General features: G+C 37.9%; 2 protein-coding genes across 4 annotated transcripts; both read left to right on the top strand.

Annotated features, from left to right (window-relative positions):
- Window positions 1-1,949: 1,949 nt before the first annotated feature.
- On the top strand, window positions 1,950-5,456 carry pim3 (Pim-3 proto-oncogene, serine/threonine kinase). The gene is made up of 6 exons (XM_046859110.1): window positions 1,950-2,312; window positions 2,571-2,680; window positions 2,792-2,842; window positions 2,924-3,287; window positions 4,198-4,374; window positions 4,473-5,456. Exons 1-6 carry the CDS (start codon window positions 2,225-2,227, stop codon window positions 4,658-4,660), a joined length of 978 nt encoding a protein of 325 aa, XP_046715066.1. The 5' UTR covers window positions 1,950-2,224; the 3' UTR covers window positions 4,661-5,456.
- Window positions 5,457-6,068: 612 nt separating this feature from the next.
- Window positions 6,069-20,949, top strand: brd1b (bromodomain containing 1b). 3 transcript variants are annotated; one of them, XM_046859109.1, is made up of 13 exons: window positions 6,069-6,469; window positions 7,202-8,565; window positions 10,516-10,672; window positions 11,048-11,179; window positions 11,331-11,459; window positions 11,612-11,924; window positions 12,096-12,347; window positions 12,463-12,939; window positions 13,425-13,557; window positions 13,747-13,877; window positions 18,218-18,327; window positions 18,596-18,750; window positions 19,467-20,949. In XM_046859109.1, exons 2-13 carry the CDS (start codon window positions 7,211-7,213, stop codon window positions 19,633-19,635), a joined length of 3,513 nt encoding a protein of 1,170 aa, XP_046715065.1. In that variant the 5' UTR covers window positions 6,069-6,469; window positions 7,202-7,210; the 3' UTR covers window positions 19,636-20,949. The 3 variants fall into 3 exon arrangements, with proteins under 3 accessions (XP_046715065.1, XP_046715063.1, XP_046715064.1); XM_046859107.1 differs by lacking the exon at window positions 18,218-18,327 and having other exon boundaries at window positions 6,070-6,469; XM_046859108.1 differs by lacking the exons at window positions 6,069-6,469; window positions 18,218-18,327 and adding an exon at window positions 6,477-7,118.
- The last annotated feature ends 2,522 nt before the right edge of the window (window positions 20,950-23,471 follow it).

Genomic DNA, 23,471 nt, shown 5'->3' with positions numbered 1-23,471 from the left:
GGGGTGGTGTCCTTTTATAACCAGCATGAATCAGCATTTTATATATATATGCTGTGTGTATATATGGAACACATAGTGAGAGTATCCAAAAACTGCTACCAAATGCAAATTCAACACTTGGACTCAACTACAGACTTTTATTCCAATTTGTCATGAAATAATGAAACAGGAAATAAGACATTTTCAGCTACCAAATAACATTGCTTATAAAGTTTTCAATTGCGTTTAAATCTGTAAAAATGTTGAAACTATGGCTGTAACTACTAAATGTTAAATACAATGTTTTCTTTGCAAACTCAATTCATTAAATCTATACCTCAGTCACATATTTTGTTATTTCAAATCCCTTTTTTTGGTATACAGAGACAAAATAGTTAAGGACCTGACTATATATGCACATTTCTGCATATATAGAAAAATGCTGAGCAGGCTGTAAATTGAGGTTAACCTCAATTTAGAATGAAGGTGGCAAGAGGAAGAGATCTAAGTTAGTAACAGGGTTTATTATTGGGGTATGGCTGGCTTTAGAAACAGGGACTGCTTAACTTGAATTGTTTTAACATCAATATTATCTAATGGTACATCTGCATCCATGGTAAAAACATCAGGTAAAAGGGTTATATGTGGCTGTGAAAATGAATTTTAATTGAAGGCCTATTCTATTTAAATGAGCTCTATCTTTAGAATGGTTTTGGAATAACCTATAAAAATGAACATTTCCCTAGACCTCTATCTGCACTTAAATCAACTTCCTATGCAGAAAGCTGCCAACATTGTTTTTAGAAATACACTATTATTTATTCCAATAAATGCTTGAAACTCCTGTTAGAAAATATTTCGATCCTTATCTGCAGTACAATTTTGGAAAAGATTTAAATTAAAAATAACTCTTTTTTTATATGTAACTTTAAGTGCTATGTTTGCTGCCAATGTTTATAATGTAAGCTCTTGCTCTTGGCAGTGTGTCATTTAGTGACCCTCTCCTTAAAAGTATACAGACATATAAAATCCCCACAGGACCTATAAAAGACATATGAGATGCCTTTTAAGTCAGTTGTACCCGAGTGTGTGGTCTTTACACTGGCTGGCTTCTTGGCACCAAAGCAGTTAACCTGTTCCTCCCATATTTGGTTTGATTGCCTTTATCCTGCTCTAACCCTGAATATTTATACACACCCTCAGCTAAAATCACATGATTCATAAACAAATTAGGTATTAGTTGGTTCATTATATACACTTAGTTCAGAGTTTACGCTATATCTATATACACTAATCCATGACAATGCAGATAAAGACATGCACCTTGATGCATAAGTTATCTCTAACCTCAACTTTGGTAAATATACAAGTTTCTTAGAAATACACTGTACATTTTTAGAAAGATATCAGAGGCATAAATCGCTGTGAGAAACATTAGACATTAGGGGTTCCCCGTGGAGGGACCTGCCAATCTTCTTAAAAACAGTTCTGGATGGGTTCACTTGGGTCTACTTTCACATTAGAAAACACTTTGTTGTAGGCATCCTTCAAATGAAGAATGCTCATGGGGTTTAGACTTTGGGTAGTCTAGCCCTATATCTACTGCTACTAATCATCATCATCATCCTCATCATAATCGTTGTCATGGAATGTTGGTCCTGCTACTTTTATGATTTTTCTCTTAGTTTACCGGATCACACACTATGAACCAGTTTACGTTTCATTAATTGCCCTATAGTTCCAGGGTGTAAATATTTTACAGCCCCCTGTATAAATATTTTAATTATTGGCTTCAATTTAATTATATCAGAATTGCGTTTGGTGGTGGTCTGGTTTTATTTGTGTAAAACCCGTAGTGCATTATCAGTGTTATGAGATCTGTTTGGCGGATGGATCTGTACTCTGCGCCTCTGAAGCTGTAGAATAATTGTGTGTGTTGGTCCTCACTTGCGCGCACGCATACACTCGTGGGGACTTTTGCAGGGGAACGCAGTGTTCAGACACACACACGCGCACACACGCACACGGTTTAGTCGGCGCTGTGAACATGGCTGCGAGAGGACGTTTATGAATAGGGTTCATTGGCGACGAAAAAGGAAGGTGTGAAACAACCGACAGTATCTTTTGATATAGGAATTTATTAAAGAATTACTTCATAGGAAAGGGATACATGTGACTTTCTTCATACTTAAAACATTTTTTTCGTGGATTTGGAAGATTTGGCTATCTCTCGATATCTTCAAAGATGCTGCTTTCCAAATTCGGATCTTTTTCCCATATTTGCGGCACGACCAACATTGACCACTTGCCAGTAAAAATTCAGCTCCAGTCAGGTACTTGTTACAGTTTTCCAAACTATTTATATTCTCTATCTTGAAATGTGTAACTTTGAGGAGTTCTTTGTATAAAAACGTGTAGCTTTTAACCATCAGTATGCATAGGCGTATGTTTGTGTGCGCGCGTGCGAGAGAGAGAGAGAGGGAGCGCGTGTGAGCGCGTGAAAGAGACCTCAAATTTGGAGCCATTTTGGAGCCACAGTGGCGAACATGCGCTTTTCTTTATTTCACATCTTTTGTTTTGATGTATTGCAGCTAAAGTGGAAAAGGAGCAGTTTGATAAAGTGTACCATGTGGGCCCGGTACTGGGAAGCGGCGGGTTCGGGACTGTGTACGCTGGAAGTCGCATTTCAGATGGTTTGCCGGTAAGTGCGCGGCATTGCTTTGTTTTGCTCCGCACCACATGGCCTCGGTCTGCGTGCGCGTGTGTGTATGGAGGATTTCATGTGATGGTTCTTCCTGTGTGTTTTTTAAAGGTTGCTGTTAAACACGTGGCCAAAGACAGAATCACCGAATGGGGCACAGTTGTAAGTATGATTATTGCTATACACTTTATTTAGATATACATATAGATCTGAATTGTTCTTAAATTTCGCATTTGTTTTCAGAACGGTTCACTGGTTCCGCTGGAGATCGTCCTGATGAAGAAAGTGGACAATACATTTCAAGGTGTCATTAAATTGATCGATTGGTACGAGAGGCCGGATGGGTTTTTGATCGTCATGGAGCGGCCGGAGATGGTTAAGGATTTATTTGACTACATTACGGAAAAGGGCGCACTGGATGAGGACACGGCCAGGGGATTTTTCCGTCAGGTCCTGGAGGCTGTGCGACATTGTTACAGCTGCGGTGTGATCCACCGCGACATTAAAGACGAAAACCTGCTCGTGGATTTGCGCACGGGAGATCTGAAACTCATCGACTTCGGCTCGGGCGCCATTCTCAAGGATACCGTGTACACTGACTTCGATGGTAAGTCCTTGACTTTGACCCCCCCAAAATCTGGCCTATCAAACATACTTAAACCAACGTGCCATTAAGAATCAGATCTTACACTCAAATCAATTGTGTTGTACATTTTTTAATATAATGTTTCATCAACAACAAAGATTTACGTTTATTTATTTATGATTTGCTGATGTTTGCTTTATAATAATGTATTTAAATAGCATTAAATGTAAAGATAAAGATAATGACGATGGTGGATTAAACTGCCCTATATAGTGCCCTTGACTCAAAGTGTGCAGTGCCTAAGCGTATTACTGTTGTGAAATAGGAGTACAGACGTCACGTGACTATTGTTTTTGTTTGGTATCCACGTCCATGCTGGTCGTCTGGGGTCTGTACAGCACCTCTAGACAGGAGGCTTTCTTGTGGAAAATGACTCATGCTAAGCGAGTTTTAACAAGACATTCTGACTACTACTGGCATGTCTGAAAGCATACATTGACTTGGTTGCTTTGTTTTTGTTATTATTCGCTGCTACTGTATGCTGGAGAGGGATCTTTATTGTTGAGGGGGATTTGTGTGGATGTGGCCCCACCCTTTTCTTTCACCTGACTCAGCATTACTTGCAATACTGCATTGTAATCCAAATGATGATGATTATTATTATTGTTATTATTATTATAGATGCTTCGAAAAGATGACAAACCATTCTCGCACATGAAATGAGGAAGGTTACCTTAATGTTTTCAGAGTGAATTAGAGAAAGGAGATAATATGTGCAGAGGGGTGTGCAAGTAAAATGCCAAAGTGTTGAAGCTGTTACACCAGCAGAAAGAATATTGCTTATAATATCACTGTGCATCATAAACTTCTCCATTACCTGCTGATTACACTCTGTAAATTGGCATAGTATTATAAGTTTTTTAATTTTCAGGTACAAGGGTCTATAGCCCACCAGAATGGATTCGCTACCACAGGTACCACGGACGCTCCGCAACAGTCTGGTCACTTGGTGTGCTGCTATACGATTTGGTATGTGGAGACATACCATTTGAGCATGACGATGAGATTTTGAAAGGTCGCCTGTTCTTCAGAAGGACAATCTCCCCTGGTATGTGCATCACTTTGTCTTGCCTAGCAATATCACATTTCTTGGTTTATTTTAAAGGCATGGTAAAGTTGACTGCGTTTCTCCTCTGTCTTCTGCAGCTTGTCAGCAACTTGTCAAGTGGTGTTTGTGCTCGAGACCATCAGACAGACCTACGTTGGAACAAATATTTGAACATGAGTGGATGCATACAAAGAAAGACTCAAAAACTCTGACAAGGGACATCACTCTTCATGCAATCTGTACAGACTCCTCATCCAGCACAAGTTCAAGCAAAGAAAGCCTCTGACAGAACAAATACTGACATCATTTTTGGCCCATAATCGTTTTGACTTGTCTTTAATTTTACTATAAATAATTTTTTCTGTCTTTTTATTTTTATTTTGAATTGTTTTAACACTAATGGGATGTGCAAATGCAGTAATGCTAGCAACCCCATGGCCATACTCTTTGCTCTTATAGAGCTTATTATTTGAATTTAGTTATAACTGTTACTAGTGCCTTTTTCTTACATAGAAAGCTGCTTGGTGGGACAATAAAAACTTTTTTTTTGCTCCCTCGCCCCCTTGTGGTGGACTATATTCTACCTTTTCACCACATCCCACACGCATCATTCAGAGACCCCCTACTTCTATTCCACTATTCCATGGTAGATACCTTAGTAAATTGCACAGTCAATGCAATATAATAGATTTTTACTTTTTTTTTTTTAATACAAGTATTTGTATTTATTTATATTCACGCCCATTTGTTATTTATTCGAATAAAACAAACATTCCACATTCTGTGGCTATTTATTTATTTATTTATTCATTTTATACCATCAGCTAAAAGAAAATAATGCTTGAGTTGATACCCTTGCCTTATCCTGTAGTAAATTAGAATATATGTGAATAAACTACGCTTGTCTTATATTGGTACACATTTAAGTGCTGAAGTGGTTGCATTCTAATGTACCTTGACTGTAGAGGCCATCATCTGTTTTCCACGCTAGATGAGAGTAACATTGTAGTTCATGCTTCCACTGTGACTGTCGATTTCTCCTGAGTTTATTTTTTTAAAACAATAAATTATTTAATCTGAAACTTGCTTCATGTTTTTTTTTTTTTTAAGCATGTACATGCCTCAGGATGCAGGTTGTACCACAGCAATGATTCCTCTTTTGTGCTATAAAGGATTTTATTGAGTTATTTTTCTACTGAAATTATAATATACTGCCTATAAAGAATCCAAATGATCTTAGTAAATGGTTTATTTCATATTTATCATTGTCAGTCATAGAGTACGCAATAAATGCTGCCATTATATCCCATACTGTTATAGAAAGCATTTTTTCCAGTCCTCAAGACCCCCTACTCAGATTAGAGCTAAGCACAGGATATCTGATTCAGCTGATTAGGATCAGTACCTAGTTCTTTGGAAGCACTGTAAAGTTCATGTCATATATGATTTACAGTGTAACAGCTTGCAACCTATACCTCCCTGTTTGGCATTTTGCCTTTGGTGGAACTGGGTCACTGCTTGGTAGAGTTTAGTGGATTGCAAATACAATTAATTAAGTCGGCTTGGATACTATTAGATAGATATGACTTGAGCACCATGGTGCATAGTAGGAACAGCAGGGGGGGTGGGGGTGTAGAGGGGTTGAGAGAGGGGGTCAGTGGGGTTACGGCCTCTTCCGTGTTTTCCAGCTGGACGTAGCGACGTCCTACGTCACACATGGGCAGGGATTCGCATTGTTAGGGGCAAGAGAGACGCGAGCTAGCCTGTTAGCACCTAGCTGTGTCCTAGCTCATCCTTGTCCTCCAAAGCGACCGCACTGACAGAGACGGATGGTTTTATTAAAGAGCGGGTTTGATGCGACCGCGAGCCGCTTGTCGCCGAACTGAAGAATCCTTCGCGGACTTACTGCTCTACACCGCAACGCGCCATTCAACTCCAAGCCATCGTTCTGTCGGAACCAGTCGGATGCTAAAGCGGTTAGCGTGGACGTGCGTGTGGATTTAGCTGCTGCTCGCTAATCCTGCAGGCCCTGTGCTGCTAGCTAACAAGCTAGCTCGCCTTCGTGTTATTATTTGCGGATACTTCGAAGCAGCGGGTAGGGACATATTTCCTGTCAAGTTTTTAGGCATTTGAGAAACTTTTAAAGGCATGGAGGTGCTCAGTTAAACCCTGCTATGCCGTGTTTTTTAGTCTGCCGCCATCTTTGCCTCACAGAGCGGATTCTAGTCCGCTAACGTTAGTTTGGAGCCAGCCGCTGATTTTGAGAGGTATCTGGCTAGCAAGTTAGGTCAGCTAAGTTTTCTACGATTATATTGATTTGTGTATAATTTGACCATTTTGGCAGTTTAGATGAATTCAGTAATAGCTAGTTATTACCACAGTAGTAATCGAGCGATTGTGCAAACAAACCAGCTAGCTAGCGCGCTCGAGTGCCGCTTGTTTTCATTTGCCTTGTTGCCCCGGAAGCACCTCCAGTGTTATTGCTCTGACTTTAGCGCTAAATCCTTCCACGTGGTTTAGAAGTTGTAAACTTAGTTGCTATACAGCAAACACGGCAACAAGTTGTGTTTGTTTTGCGGTGCACATTAGACTTATAACAGTCAGGAGTGTTTATTGCCAAGTTTCGACTAACAGATCGCAGGCTGACGCATGACATACCGTGGACACAATGTTGTCTATTGAGATGGTTTGACAAAACGTAGAGGAGCAACTTCCTTTGAAGTCAAAGCTTAAACAAGGAACAGGTTCTTTGAATTACTTTATATAGTTTAAAATTAGTGTTATTCGCGTTTTCCACTTTGGAACTGAATCAGTGTCTCTTTTTTAGGTGTTAAAGATGAAGAAGAAAGGACGACACAATCGTGCGGCCACACCACAAAGGCCCCCCTCACCTATCAAACCTTCAAGAAATCGCGAGACCCTGACCTATGCTGAAGCCCAGAGAATGGTTGAGTTGGAAATAGATGGCCGTGTTCACCGACTTAGCATCTATGACAAGCTTGATGTAATCAGCAGTGATGATTCTTTGGCTCAGGAGATCAGCGAATGCAACAGTAACAAGGAAAACGCAGAAGAACCCCAACAGGTTTTGGTACGCTCTGTGCGACTCAAAAATAATCAACAAAAAAAGAGCGCTGCTCTGCATACAGGGCAGGCTTCTCCGGCTCAGGGCAGGCTACCAGAGCCAAAATTTCGAATGATTGAATATAATCTTCCAGCTGTGCCACGAAGACCTTCTATGTATTACTCTCATGTGGAGAAGACTTTGGATGAGCTTGACGAGGAGGTGGAATATGATATGGATGAAGAAGATTATGCATGGTTGGAACTTATTAACGAGAAAAGAAAAAGTGAGGGTTTCAGTCAGGTTTCGCAGAATGTTTTCGAGTTCCTAATGGACCGCTTTGAGAAAGAGTCCTTTGTTGAAAACCAGAGTCAGGGAGATCCACAGTGTCTTATCGATGAGGACGCTGTCTGTTGCATCTGCATGGATGGCGAGTGCCAGAACAGTAATGCTATCTTGTTTTGCGACATGTGCAACTTAGCGGTGCATCAGGAGTGCTATGGGGTGCCCCACATTCCAGAGGGCCAGTGGTTGTGCCGGCACTGTTCACAGTCTCCCTCCAAACCTGCAGAGTGTATTTTTTGTCCAAATAAAGGTGGAGCACTTAAGAGGACAGATGATGAACGATGGGGCCATGTAGTCTGTGCAATTTGGGTTCCTGAGGTTGGATTTACTAACACCGTTTTCATTGAGCCAATTGATGGTGTAGCTAATATTCCACCAGCTCGGTGGAAACTTACCTGCTACCTATGTAAAGAGAGGGGGGTTGGAGCCTGCATTCAGTGTAGCAAGGCCAATTGTTATACCGCATTTCATGTGAGCTGTGCCCAGAAGGCAGGACTGTACATGAAGATGGAGCCGATAAAAGAGGTGACTGATACTGGATCCACCACAATTTCAGTGAAGAAAACAGCCTATTGTTGTTCTCATACACCTAGTGAATGTACCAGGAGGCCTTTAAGCATTTATGATGATGGTCAACCCAAAAACAGTGTTTGTGAAAAGGGCAAACAAAAAAATCAGAGGGCAAGAGTGAAGGGTTGCCAGAAGAAGAAAAACAAGAAAGCAGATACACAGTCAGTTCCATCAGTTCCAGCGTTTTCAGCACCTAGTATAACGCCTAAAAGGTATTTCTTCTCTCTCTCCTGTGTTTGTTTTGTAATATTGAGAACTCACCAAAAGACATTATCAATAATATTTTATATGTATGTATGTGTGTGTGTGTGTGTGTGTGTGTGTGTGTGTGTGTGTGTGTGTGTGTGTGTGTGTGTGTGTGTGTATATATATATATATATATATATATATATATATATATATATATATATATATATATATATATATATATATATATATACACACACACACACACACACAGATTTTTTTTTGTATTTAAATTACTTGTTACTAGAGAAATTGTCAACCCGTAAATATGTATATATAATTTTTGGGGGGGGAGGAATCGTGTATATACATACACATATATACAAATACTATATTTTCCGGACTAAAAGCTGCTACTTTTTTCCCACGCTTTGAACCCCGCGGCTTAAACAATGAAGCGGCTAATTTATCCTGGGTTAATCCTGGGTTTTTCGCGGTTTCACAAGATTCAAGCCAAAAAACTGAGCCCCATAACATTAGACCAATGAAATTGTCGAACGGGTTCAGGTGAACCAATTAAATTCTTTATATTAAATCAGATGCGCTCCCACTGAATCGGGCCGCACCACATCATATATATGGATGATGTTCCTCTCACCCGGGCATGTTCTGATCTGCACAGCATTAGAAGAAAAGATTCACCGATGGTGATTTTTAAACGCACGGCGATGCCAAAAGATAAACTCTCGAGAGAAATTGTTGTGAAAGGAAGGAGGAAGACAGTAAGTGAACAATGACTTTCTTGGTACGCTACTGTTTAGATACAAGCTGTGTAACAGGCACTGTCTTTCATTAAAGCCTGTGTAAAGTTCATTAGTTTCAATGTAGACACCTGCTGCTTATAGACATGTGCGGCGTATTTATGTTCAAAATAAAAATCTTTGTAAAATTCAGTGAGTGGGGCTTATATTTGGGTGCACATAATAGGCCGGAAATTTCAGTATATACGAGAGAGAGAGAGAGAGAGAGAGAGAGAGAGAGAAGGGGGAATCGTCTATATACGTTTACATTTACATTTGCGGCATTTAGCAGACACCCTTATCCAGAGCGACATACAAAAGTGCTTTGAGTCTCTAGTAATGAATAAAACTTCACTGGTACACAAGATTACAAACTTAATATAAATATAACTCTTGAATTCTACAAACTTGGAAAGTGCTAATTTGTGTTTCAGGAAGAGGTAGGTCTTCAGTCGTCGCTATATATGTACAAATTTTAGGGCTGACACCATTTCTCAAATAAAGAAAATATATTAGGGCTGTCAATCGATTAAAATATTTAACCACAATTAATCACATGATTGTCCATAGTTAGTCACGATTAATCACTAATTTATTGCACTTTCTTTTCTTCTGGTCTAAATGTAGTTTATTGGGATATTTTTGTACTTTTTAATACTCATTAACATGGGAGTGAACAAATATGTTTGCTTAATTCAAATATGTTTATTACAACAATACAGCATGTACAGCAGGCTCCAAAAATATGCTGAAAGCATAAGATTGCAAACTCAAGCAAAAAAAAAATTGGCATATACTCCTGAATGTAACATCACTTAGTATTACTAATACAGTGTATTGTCCAACCATACACTTGTAAAGATTAACTACACATCCCTTGTATTATAAAGCAGCTCAACAAAAAGATTATGCATTACAACAAGAAGCACACTGAAGTGCACTGGTCCACTAAAGATTATTCCCTAGATCCTTAAAGCAAACAATCTCACACTTTGAAATTGTGTCTAACCATACAAGGTAGGCTCACAAAAACATTACATTCTGCTGAATGAGATCAAAACAGGTTGATACAAAAAACTGTGTGTGTGTGTATATATGTATATGTATATGTGTGTATATATATATAAAATATACACAATATAATATAAATAAATAAGATATACTGTTGTCTTTCAGCTTCAGCATTATCCTCAACCAAGTCTCTGTTCAGAAGAAAAGGCAGTTTGTGGAGCTTGTTCTCAGTTACTGGATGCTAAAGAGGCAATCCAGAAATGGTGTGCCTCTTATTCGGCGCCTGCAAACTACCGTCCATACACAAAAAGTTCAACAATTGGTAAGCATTATAACATATCAATAAACAATGAAGTGTGTGTGTGTGTGTGTGTGTGTGTGTGTGTGTGTGTGTGTGTGTGTGTGTGTGTGTGTGTGTGTGTGTGTGTGTGTGTGTGTGTATATATATATATATATATATATATATATATATATATATATATATATATATATATATATATATATATATATATATATATATAAGTAGTTTGCATTTTATTAAGTCTTTACAATCACTTCAAGCATTTGAATTACAGAAATTAAATTGACCTGCTTGGTAAATTGCCATTATTTTGTGTGGGTCAAGACAAGGCTTGTTTGTACATGAAAATTCCAGATGGATGTGTAGCAATACATTGCCTGTTTTTTGTTAATACAGGAAAACAATGAGGTGGATTGCCATGCATTGAAAGAGCAGCTGAAGGATTTGCATCGTTTACGACATGACCTGGAGAGAACACGCTTGCTACTGGAGCTCATTCGAAAAAGAGAGAAGCTCAAGAGAGAGCAGGTCAGATCAAATCTGCAACCTTAGCATCCAAATTTGGGACAAAAATAAATTTTAGTATTTGAGCAAAGATCATGAGGCATGTGTAGCAGCATCAAGTAATGGTATTGATCTTATTCACACTGCTTATTTATTTGTCCATATCTTTTCTCAGGTGAAGCTTCAACAGTCAGTGCTGGAGATGCAGCTTACTCCATTTTCCATCATGCTGCGTGCTGTGTTGAACCAACTGCAGGAGAAAGACCAGGCCAAGGTCTTCTTCCAGCCTGTCAGCATCAAGGAGGTCAATGCATTATCTGCTTTCTTGTTTCTTGAAGCAGTTATTTTATGTGATTGAACTCAAAACGTTTACTATGCTCTTGTTTTACTATGTAGCTGTAAAATGAGTTGTCTTTGTTCACTTATTTCATGTTTTGAACTTTTGTTGTCCATAAGGTTCCAGACTATTTTGATCACATCAAGCATCCAATGGACTTTTCTACCATGAGAAAACGCATTGATGCACATGAATACAAGAGTATGGATGAGTTTGAGGATGACTTCAATCTAATGATCAACAACTGCATGACGTACAATGCCAAGGAGACCTTTTTCTATCGTGCTGCTGTGCGCATGCGAGACCTTGGAGGGGCTATTCTCAGAAAGACTCGACGAGATGCGGAAAGAATAGGATTTGACTTTGCCAGTGGGATGCATCTACCTGAGGCACCTAAAGTTGAACCTCAAACTCTGCTGAAATGGGAAGAGGGTATAAACATTATTCATTTTACTCTTATTTTACTAAAGAATTGTTGTTTGCTAAAAAAAACACATGCCAGTTGTTCAGTGCTGTTTGTTTACTCACTGCTCTATGAAGATGTGTTCATGCCTATTAAAATGAGGAATAGAATAAATCCTGTTATGTCATTGTTTGTTACAGTGGACCGGTTGTTAAATCCTGCCAATAGGCTACACATGTCATTGGAAGTGCAGCTCAACGCACTGTTAGAGATGCTTGATTTGACAACTGCGATGAAATCTAGCCCATCACGGAGCAAGCGCCTCAAGCTGCTCAAAAAAACCATCGGCGATGTCCGGCTTGAAATGAGCCAGAAAACGACATGTCCTCCCTCAGAACAGAGCCAGTCCTGTGAGAACACACCACTCCTTGCTCCAGAGTGTTTGGAAGAAGGTACACTCTTACATGAATTTCATTAGATTATATATTAGAAATTATACAATATATTTAAACAGTCAGTGACAATTGATTTTGAAGTGTTCATCATTTTGGGTTTTTAATTTTACAGTAGACCAGACATCACCTCCCAAACTGGAGCCATCAGCTTCTCATCCACTTGTAATAAATTCAGAAAATATATCCGAGCCTCCTGCACTGAAACCTGTGGACCTCAGCCCTGATAAATGCCAGAGAAAGATCACGCTTGATGGCAAGATGTTCTCTACCTCACTGTTAAATGGTCTTTCCTCTGACCTGCAACCCTCTGAAAACAGCGTCATGGTTGCTACTTCCACTGTCACAGAACCAGCAGGCACAATTAACAGAAGGACTGCAGTGCTTTTCCGGAAGTCTAAGAGTATGAGCCCACAGAAACCGGTAAAGATGGAAGAAGCTTCAGTGGATTGCCCTCAGCTCGGCACCAAAACATTCCTTTCAGTAGTTATTCCACGGCTTGAGACTCTGCTTCAGCACAGGAAGAGAGCACACAGTGGGGGTAGCCAGGGTGGAGATGAAGAGGAATGCCCAGTCAAGCGTTTTGATAGAGGTAAATGAAATGATCACTTACAATTTAGCGCTGGAAAAGATTTGGTGAGTCTTGCATTGGAGAAAAAAAAACATTTAATTAATTAAAAAAGGAATATTACATTTTCTTATACCATAGAATTATGGTAGCAAGGACAATTTTTTATTTCATTAAAAGTCTGGTTGAAATGATTTGTTCATCTTTACTCAAACAATGCTTCTTTATTTAAACAATAATTATTTAATTATCTCGAATGCCCACTATACACATCTTTGTAAACGAGTTGTCGCCTAGGAAACGAAATTAGGACAATGAGGAGTAACATGAACATGCTTTGTCTTGCTGCTGACACTACTTCTGACCAATCAGAGAGCAAATCCTTCATTATGTTGCAGCATACATTTGTGTCTAATTGTTGGAACACTGTAAAAACCATTGCACAGTTCTAGTGTTAAATGAGTGAATATTAGAGTATGTTTGCTGAAGTAATTGCATTGTGTGCTTAGGTTTTCCTAATGGCTGTATAATGCTTGAGCAGCAAAAACATACGAGCAATAGAGTCCTAGAGCCTCGACGTCGCTGTGCCTCCGAGTCTAGCATCTCTTCAAGTGGCAGCACTAGTCTGCTAGAACGCACCAGGTAGGAACGAAAACAGTGCTACTCATCAGTGCCACAGTATGTATAGTATAGTTTAAATGTATTAAGCACTTGATTTCAATGCACATTTATGTATATCTCAAATATGGCAAGATGTCTTCAGGTACATTGCCAATTGATGATTTGTGCCTAAAACTGAACTAAGAAATGCTCTTCAATTGACTTGCTTAGTGCTGTCAGTCATCCAAAGAGTGGGAAAGGGAAGCAGGCAATGGCACGGCGAAACACAACGGATGATCGAAATGAACTGGTCGCTTGCATGGGAACGGGGAACCTTTCCAAAGCAAGCAAGCTGGCATCTGGTGAGTTGCTTGTATTTGGTAAATGTGATCTGTTTGAAATATGTTCATGTATTAATAAATAATACATGTATAGGCATGTACTGATGTATACTTTCAAAAGCTTGTTTAATTGTCTTTTAGTGCACAGTATTTTTCGCTTCTGCTACACTGTCTGCATGAACAATCTCAGCTTTAAGTACATCTGTCTTAAATACACCATCACAGCTATGATTTTCATGTTTGCCTGCAAACAGTGTAAAACTTAAATTCCACTCAAAAATAATATTTTAGTTATACATATATTCATTTGAATGAAGCCTATTTTTTTCTTTTCTCCACTGCTATTGGCAAAATGATTTTAGACCCAGTGCTTCTATCATCACCTGGGCAAAATGTACAAAATATTCAGTTGTAAGGATGTAGAACTTATACAATTATTTGTCTATAGTTTTGTCTTGTATGTTCAGGGCATTGGGCTTGAACTATACCATTGCTACTCTTAATATTAAATCTAATTATGTGCTTATTATTTATATAATTTTAAATGGATAAATAATGGTCATGTACATTTCTCCAGCCTGTTTTGGGTGGAATTGTTTCAAATTATACAGTGCCTTATAAATGTAATTACCCCACCCAGTGTCCTTCCTGTTTTGATCATTACAACCTGGAATTAAAATTGTGGGTTTTTAGGGGGGGTTGTACAATGATTTAGACAACATGTCTTAGTCATGACAGAGCTTTAACTGGATTGAGGTCTGGCTATTGACTAGGGCATTGCATTTAAATGTTTCTTTAGCAACATTTTATAGGTATCACTAGCAGACTGAAACATGTTTTTAAAAATTACTAGAAATACATTTTAGTTCCATCCAAATTTCCTTCAATCTCTCCAGTTATTGAGGTCCTGCTGATGAAAAGCAATTTGATAGCGGAATGCTGCCACTACTAATCTTCATTGTAGGAATGTTGTTCTTTGGGTGATGAAATGTTGGGGTTTGCGTTTTTCTTTCCTTTATTTTAAGGGGAAAGGTTAGGTTAGGGGAAAGAAATGCAAAACATTGCTTGTCGTTTTTTTACGCAGTTTATTATTATCAACATTTTTTATCAACATTTGAACAGTTTACATTTTAAAACAATTTTTAATAAAATGCCTGCTTGGTTAAATATGTAAAAGAATATTTAATAAAAAAAATAATTTAATACATCTAATTAATGAAAAACACTTACTTAATCAATTAAATAGCTTTTTTGAATTGAATTAAAATAAAATTAATGGAAAAACTAAATAAATAGTTTACATTTGTTAGGCCCCATTTGGGTAGTGCAGACATGTATGTTACAGTTAATATTTAATATTCTAAAGATGATTTACTTAACTGTTCTACTTATTTCAGCATACTTTAACAACTTTGTCTTCATTCCTTCCATTCTTCAATCATTCACTTCCTCTATATCTGGAATTATCAGGATTTTCTTTTGAGATTTTTTTAAGCTGGATATAAATAGCTAAAGAATCCATAGCATTAGCCACTTCTCAGTTAGCAGGTAAGGCTAGTGCTATGGATTCTTTCGCTTTTAATGCATGCGCAAAACAAATCTTATTTCCGGTATGGAGTGAGTAGCCACATTGACACTGCACTTACTCTAATTTATTTATTTACTTGTTTTTATTTATTAAAAAAAAAATTCAACAAGATTATGTCGAAGAGTCAGACCACTGTGCAAAGTCTTCTCCAGCACATCCCAAAGATTCTCAATGGGGTTAAGATCTAGACTCTGTTTTAGCCAATCCATGTGTGAAAATGTCTCATGCTCCCTGAACCACTCTTTCATAATTTGAGAATCCTTTCATTTTCATCTTAGAATATGCCCATGCCATCAGGGAAAGAAAAAATCCATTGTTGGAATAACCTGGTCATTCAGTATATTCAGGTAGTCAGCTGACCTCATTCTTTGGGCACACAGTGTTGCTGAACTCAGACCTGACCACCTGCAGCAACCCCAGATCATAGCACTGCCCCCACAGGCTTGAACGGTAGGCACTAGGCATGATTGGTGCATCAGTTCATCTGCCTCTCTTCTTACCCCGATGTGCCCATCACTCTGGAACAGGGTAAATCTGGACTCATCAGACCACATGACCTTCTTTCATTGCTCCCTAGCAAATTCAAGCCTTTTTTCCCCAAATAGCTTCACTTATAAGTGGTTTTCTTAAGGCTACACAGCTGTTTAGTCCCACCACCTTGAGTTCCCTTCACACTGTGCATGTGAAAATGCTCTTACTTTCACTAATAAACATTAATGAGTTCTCCTGTTGTTTTTTTGCGATTTGATTTGACCAAACATTTAAGTGATCGCTAATCATGATAATTCAAGATTTTTTTCCGACCACATTTCTTCCTCGAAGATGGTTCTTCCAGTTTTAAATAATGCGTTGGAAAGTTCAATTTTAGTAGTTTTAGCAATCTCCTTAGGTGTGTTCTTTGCTTGATGTATGCCAATAATTTGATCCTTCTGAAACAGATTAACATATTTTCGACAACCACAGGATGTGTTTTCCGACATGTTTTTTTAAGAAATGATAAGCTACTCACTGTATCAGTTAGGGATACATAACTTGTTGTCAGCTGAAACATAATCATCCATGGACTAATTATCTAATGGGAGGCTCTTACCCATGTTCTTAATTAAATCCAGGTGGTGACATTTTATTTTTTTAGGACAGGCAGTGTGTGTGTGTGTGTGTGTGTGTGTGTTTGTGTGTGTATACAGGTGCATCTCAATATATTAGATTAATCATTTAAAAGTTTATTTTAGTAATTTAATACAAAAACTTATATATCACACACGGACTGATATATTGTATATTTGATATGTTTTTCTTTTAATGTTGATGATTTTGGCTCACAATTAACAAAAAACTCCAAAAAAATAGAATACTTCATAAAACAAATCACTAAAACATTTGTAGTGAATTGTTGGAAAGTATGTTAATTTACTGTATATGTACTAAATACTTGGTAGGGGCTCCTTTTGCTTTAATTACTGCCTTAATTCGATGTGGCAATGAGGTGATCAGTCTGTGGCACTGCTGAGGTGGTATGGAAGCCCAGGTTTCTTTGACGGTGGCCTTCAGCTCATGTTCAAGCTCTTGTTTCTCAGATGACATGACTCCCCAAACCACCACTGACTGTGCAAATTTTACACTGAACCTCAAGCAACTTGGATTCTGTGCCTCTCCTCTCTTCTTCCAGACTCTGGGACCTAGATTTCCAAATAAAATGCAAATTTTCCTTTACTTTCATCTAAAAAGATGACTTTGGCCCACTGAGCAACAGTCCATTCCTTTTTGTCCTTTGCACATGGAAGACCCCTATGGCATTGTCTCTGGTTCAGGAGTGGCTTGAATCAGGGAATGCGTCACTTGTAGCCAATGGATACGTCTGTGCATAGTGGCTCTTAAAGCACTGTTTCCAGCTGCAGTCCAACCTCTCCCAAATTCTTGAATGGGCTTTACCCTTTACCCCGTTTTACCCTTTTCTACCACATTATTTCCTTCCATTTAACCTTTCATTAATGTGCTTGGATACAACACTCTGTGAACAGCAGCTTTTTAGTGATGACCCTTTGTGTCTTACCCTCCACGTGCAGGGTGTCAATGATCGTCTTCTGGACAACTGTCAAGTCAGCAGTCTTTCCCCATGATTGTGTAGCCTGAAACAGACTGAGACACCATTTAAAGGCTCAGGAAACCTTTGCAGGTGTTTGGATTTAATTAGATGATTAGAGTGTGACACCACGAGTCTCCAATATTTGATCCTTTTCACAATATTCTATTTTCATTAGCTGTAAGCCATAATCCTCTAAATGAAAAGAAATAAACACTTGAAATATATCAGTTTGTGTGTGATGAATGTGTAAAATATACGAGTTTCGCTTTTTGTATTAAGTTACTAAAATAAACTTTTCAATGATATTCAAATTTATTGGTGTGTGTGTGTGTGTGTGTGTGTGTGTGTGTGTGTGTGTGTGTGTGTATATATATATATATATATATTAAAAAAAACACACACTCAACCTTTTCATATATATTTTTTCAAACAAATTTTAAAATCAACAATTATATTAGATTATTATTTAGTTCCAAAAAAACATTTATTCCAGATTGTAAGACATAAAAACAGGAAACACACCATGGAGTATGTATGTTGAAATAGCACATTGAGCAGAATAATGTGCAGCTTTTGCTTTGTGGCCCCTGCTATGCAATGCTGCTTGGAATTACACAGCCATGGCTCTTGCTCTCCTCGTGTCTTCAGTGAACCCCTCATAACTTACCATTATTCCTACTTCCATAGAGCTTGACAACAGCAATATATGGATCCCCACTAATACTACCACACTAACTCTGGAACCTTTTAAACTAGTCTGGGCAAAACTTAGTGGATATCCCTCCTACCCTGCCTTGGTGAGTGTGCATGTGTGCATGCAAGACAGAGACTTAGTTCTCTCTATCATCCCATGCATCTGCCTTCAGTCCATCCAGTGAAGTAGTAATGATGGCACAAGTATCATTCTGCCTCACACATCAGTGGTATAGAGAAAGTAAGAATGTGGATGTGTTTGTAGGTGTGTCTGTGTTTAGAGGTGAACCTATCCATCCACAAGCTACACCATGTGGTGTCATTATTTCAGAACATGGATTTGAACTAACTGTTCCTTGCGCTTTTGTGTAGATCATAGACCCACAGATGCCCCGAACGGGCTTCCTTCGCAAAGGCGTGTTCATACCCACTCCTCCACGGGACGTGCTCAGAGTCGGCGAGCTGATGCAGTACAGGTCAGAGGAGAAACTCTTCCTCGTCCGCTTCTTCGACAACAAGCGCAACTGGTAATAGTCTTTGCATAATGATTGTATTGTAGAAGGTAGGGGTGTGTATGAGTACATATACATGCACATATGCAGATGTGCAATTATTGCACATTTGTGCATATCTCTTAAAAACTACAGAAATAATCTACATTTATTATTGTAATAGTTTTTGAGGTTACATAAAAAAAATTCCAGGTTACATTGAAACCAAATTCTAAGAAGGAAGGTTCCATTTAGCACTATATCACTTTTGATTGGTTGTTTAGTTTAAAAGAATGCTCCATTCCAAGTAATATTATCACACATTGACATAATGCCACATAGGTACAGAACACTAATGGATTTCATGGCGACAAGGATACAAAATCAGGAACAGCTACTGAAGCACTAAGAGACCGAAAACTGCTCAACAAAATACTCCATTTATAGTTAAAAACTATTATTCAAGAAAGATCAAGTAGGCTAGTTTAAAACAGCAATTGTTTTGAAGTAAAATGCATAATTAAATATAAAATGACTGTAAATTTAGACATGCATTCCTGGTTGGTAAACCTGTAAGGAGACTTTCAATTGTGAAATTTGTTCATCAGCTTATAGTATAGTCCATATATAGCTTATGGGTAGTTTTCAGTTTTAGTGAAAGTTTAAGTAAAAAAAAAATTCTATTTGTTGTGCTGTTTTATTTGTATATGTCATACACAAAATATATTAAATCTTTTGCATTTTTGTTGTAGGCAATGGCTTCCTAAGACCAAAATGGTACCATTTGGGGTTGACAAGAAATTAGATGAAATCAAAATGTTGGAGGCTCGCACCTCAAGCACACGGAAAGCTGTACAAAGCGCCTTTACTCGTGCCATGAAACACTTGAGCTTAATCCAAGACTTTAGCGATGGTGACTGAACTTCTCTAAATGGCCACTTCGTTATCCCCCATCTTGCCCACTATCACAACTACATATCTGTCTGGCCGTGTTTACGGAGAGCCTAAAAGGGCTCCTTCTCTCTGGCCTTCCATCAGGAGCAGAATGAGCTTCATTAAGGAATGACTAAGATGATCTTCAGTAATGTGCTGTAGCACTGCTGTGAATACTTACTGCAGTCACCACCATTCAAAAAAAAAAAAAGCCACATTGCCAACCTTGCCTGTAAATACAAGATTGCTGTAAGTTATCCAACACTAATTTATTCTGTTTCAGTTGGTACCGCACATTACCTCGTGGAAGATTTGTACTCCAAGGTGAACAGAGCACTGAGGTGCACACTCTGTTGGTGCTACATTGCAAGCAAAGCCTCAAGTTTTTTCTCTCCTGTTTAACAATATAAACGAGGCATTTGCACTTACTGTATCAAACTAAATTCCTTTTTAGCAGTTAAGTTATTGTAAGTTACCAATGCAAGCTTCTCCTATTTGGCATTAATGTTATTCACTTTTTTTTATATAATGAATGAAAAAAAAAATATTCTTACAACTACATGCTGTTTGTACATATTTATATAAAGCTATGAAATTCTATACTGTATATGTAATGCAGAGTCATTTTTGGACAAAGAAAAAAGTAGCGATGAAAAACCAGAAGTGCATCACTCATACAAAACCAAAAAATGCTGCCCAGTTTTCTTTATTTTTATTTTACACGAGAGGTTGTAAAGAGTGTGTGTGTGTGTGTGTGTGTGTGTGTGTGTGTGTGTGTGTGTGTGTGTGTGTGTGTGTGTGTGTGTGTGTGTGTGTGTGTACTGTACAAAATATAGTTGAGAGATTTTCCAACTTGTTGCATATTTTTTCACTGTATTGGGACTTGTGCTAGATTTAAGAGAATGTGCCTGTTCAAATGACGTGTATTAGAACAAAAAGGTATGCAAAACTTTATAGCCAAGAGTGTGTTGAGACATTTTGGTGAAAGCTGTGGTTTCTGTGTTTTGTTTTGGTTTGGTTTTTTTTAATAGCGTGTGTTTTTGTTTTTATCATAACCATCTGTTGTAATGGTTGAACTTTTGTCTTTTTTTTTTTGTTCATAAAGGTTTTGGGTAGCAAGAGAAATTTTCTTACAGATTTCTTGTTTTATATGATTGTCACATACTTTTTGTGAGTGGTGTTCTGTATTCTTTTCTCTGGGAGGATCACATCATAGCCAATGGTAGTGAATGCTGGCAAGCTCCAGTATTTTTTTTTTATTTTAAATACACTGAAAATAAAAATAAAAATACAAAAAACCTAGACCGAGCAGAGCCTCTTTTTTGTATGAGAAGACCAATTAATGATCGAGGACACAAATAGATTGAGTCTGAATTTTATAAATGCATATGCTGTAATTGCATTCAGCAGTCACTAAATTGTGCATAACTACTCAATAATAGACTGCTATACTTTACAAAATTGTCATTATCATGTCCATTATTTAAATAAACAGCATAGCTAAATCTAAATATTTTAGGAACACCTGTGCGTAGGCATGTTCTTGCTTGTAAACAATCAGGCATATTTTGCATGCAAGCAGTCAGCCAATTATCTGGTAGCGCAAATCATAGAATACATGAACACATGAAGAGATTTATTAAATGTTTATATGTCATGTGCAGGGGGAGGGTGAAATGTCAGAGTTTGATAGTAGCAATGTTGGTGGAAGATTTATGAGCCAGTTTATGTATTTCAGAAGCTGCCCATCAACAGGTCTTTTCATACACTGATCATTTTTAGTGTTTATATAGAATGGTGTGGCAGTTCTGCAGGCAGGAAAGCCTTGAGAAAAATGTCTTTGCGAGAGGTCAGAAGAGAGAGTCCAGAATGGTTTGAGCTGACAAGTGGTCTGTGGGAAGTCAATCGCTCATTCTGCAACTATTGTAAGCAGTACCAAACCTCAGAATGCACTGCACATGAAACCTAGAGGTGGATGTGCTGCAACAGTTAAAAACTATAACTATAACTCTTGGCAAACATAAAGGCTGAACACAATCTACCAAAATAAATTAAGAACCTCTGGTACGAACAATGTCTTAAATTATTTTCTCTATTCTACCCCATCAACAAGTAGTATAGACTCAGTTCTTGAAAAAAAGTATTTTGTGATTTTTTGTTTGCTTTTCGCCAGCAGATGGAGCTACACACCACTGACCATTTATTCATGACCATATCAGACCATAATGCTATAAATGATGATTGGTTCCTTTTATAGGTATTTCTGAATAGTACAGTGTGGTAAAAAAAAAAAAAACAACAACTATTTATAGTGACATACTGCTTGCATTTATGTATTTATAAATCCAGTACGTATATTCTGAGAAAAAATTATCAATTTGTTCCATTATTTGAATGTGAGAAGTGGCTCTTCTTTGATTTTCACCTGCAGGGTATCACAGAAGGTAGGTTTAACAACACTGCAGACGATCACAAACCAGTACAGACTGTTACACTGCAGTCACTGATTCAATTTTTTTATGTTATGCTCTGTCTTTACCATCACTCATAAACAAAATCCCAAGATACATAAACTCCTCCACTAGGAGCAAGGTCTCTCTTCTCACCCGAAGATGGTGCCTGATTGTTTTGCAGGCCATGAACTATTGCCATGTACCTCCTATAACAAAATATCCACAAAATAAGCTGGGTTTTCACACTTTTATGACTACTGAGAATGCTGTTTGAGAGTAAAGAACTGCTCCACTGTTCCACACATTGGGTGGAATCCAATTTGCTTCTCAATATTACTCCTAGTTGGGTTTTCTTCTTGTCATACTTTTTTCTCTGATTATTGAAGCATATTCTCAGGTAACATACAAAAAAAAAATATTTCAAACATTCCAGTTTGCAAGTCCAAACATGCTGCCGAGGAACCATAATTTGCAAACCTTCGTGTTTATAACAATTTCTGGAACTGTACTCTGAATGGAGGGCATATACACATTTTTCCCTAACAACCAACCTCCATTATTAAAAAATATCCACAGTAAAGGAAAACACTTTCTTATATCCTGCTGAGCTGAAAGTAGCTTATGATCTCCTAAAGTGCTGAGCATTTTCCTAGATCCAAACTATTGCCATGTCTGAGGTTTAACTTCAGCCAGTATTTCTGGCTTTCCTATACTTCTTAATTACTTCTTTTTTCAATGATTAAGGCTTCCCTAATCTCATGTCTTAACCAGCACCTTGGTTTAACAGGTGACAACACAAGCCATCAGACTCCAGCATCTTGCCCTTGAGCTACTTGAACATCCACCAAACTTCACTCAGTATAAGGACACGTTTTGTTTTTGATGTTTAACCTAACACCGTTCTTCTGAGTACATTCTGTTTCATGCTCCAAAGTAACTCAAAACACTTTCTATCATTTACCAAGCAGGTGCCATTAATGTAAATGCATCTGCAGATTCTGTGATAATATTCATCACCAATCTCGATATGTCCTTGCAATCATTCTAGGGCTAAATGAATATTAACACCAGTATATTTTATGTTAATGCGGTTCTGTTGTCTTTCCAATGAAAGGCCTCAAAGAGCTATAATTACATGGTAATTATTGGTTTGTAATGGAAACAATTAATTTGGCATTAGCTCAAAGTGGCACTTAAAAAACACTGCTTGGCCCCAGTAGAAAGTTTGGACATCTTTTAAATGACTCTAGTTGTGGCTTTTTAATATGGAGAAAGCTGTGGGGTTCTCCAATATACAGTATCTCACAAAATAGAGTACACCACTCACATTTCAGCAACAATTTTAGTATCTTCTCAAGGAATAATACAACA

This window comes from Silurus meridionalis, chromosome 10 (assembly GCF_014805685.1).
Source record: "Silurus meridionalis isolate SWU-2019-XX chromosome 10, ASM1480568v1, whole genome shotgun sequence".
Classification (NCBI taxonomy): Eukaryota; Metazoa; Chordata; class Actinopteri; order Siluriformes; family Siluridae; genus Silurus; species Silurus meridionalis.
The sequence above is the reverse complement of the archived record's forward strand: the minus strand, read 5'-3'. Positions and strand labels throughout refer to the sequence as shown.

Bases quoted from the DNA above. Each gene is read 5' to 3' on its own strand.
- pim3 (XM_046859110.1), top strand. From the start codon at position 2,225: ATGCTGCTTTCCAAATTCGGATCTTTTTCCCATATTTGCGGCACGACC. The intron at 2,843-2,923 runs GTAAGTATGATT...ATTTGTTTTCAG, and splicing joins TCACCGAATGGGGCACAGTT to AACGGTTCACTGGTTCCGCT. The intron at 4,375-4,472 runs GTATGTGCATCA...TGTCTTCTGCAG, and splicing joins CAGAAGGACAATCTCCCCTG to CTTGTCAGCAACTTGTCAAG.
- brd1b (XM_046859109.1), top strand. From the start codon at position 7,211: ATGAAGAAGAAAGGACGACACAATCGTGCGGCCACACCACAAAGGCCC. The intron at 12,940-13,424 runs GTAAATGAAATG...TTGTGTGCTTAG, and splicing joins AGTCAAGCGTTTTGATAGAG to GTTTTCCTAATGGCTGTATA. The intron at 18,328-18,595 runs GTGAGTGTGCAT...GCTTTTGTGTAG, and splicing joins ATCCCTCCTACCCTGCCTTG to ATCATAGACCCACAGATGCC.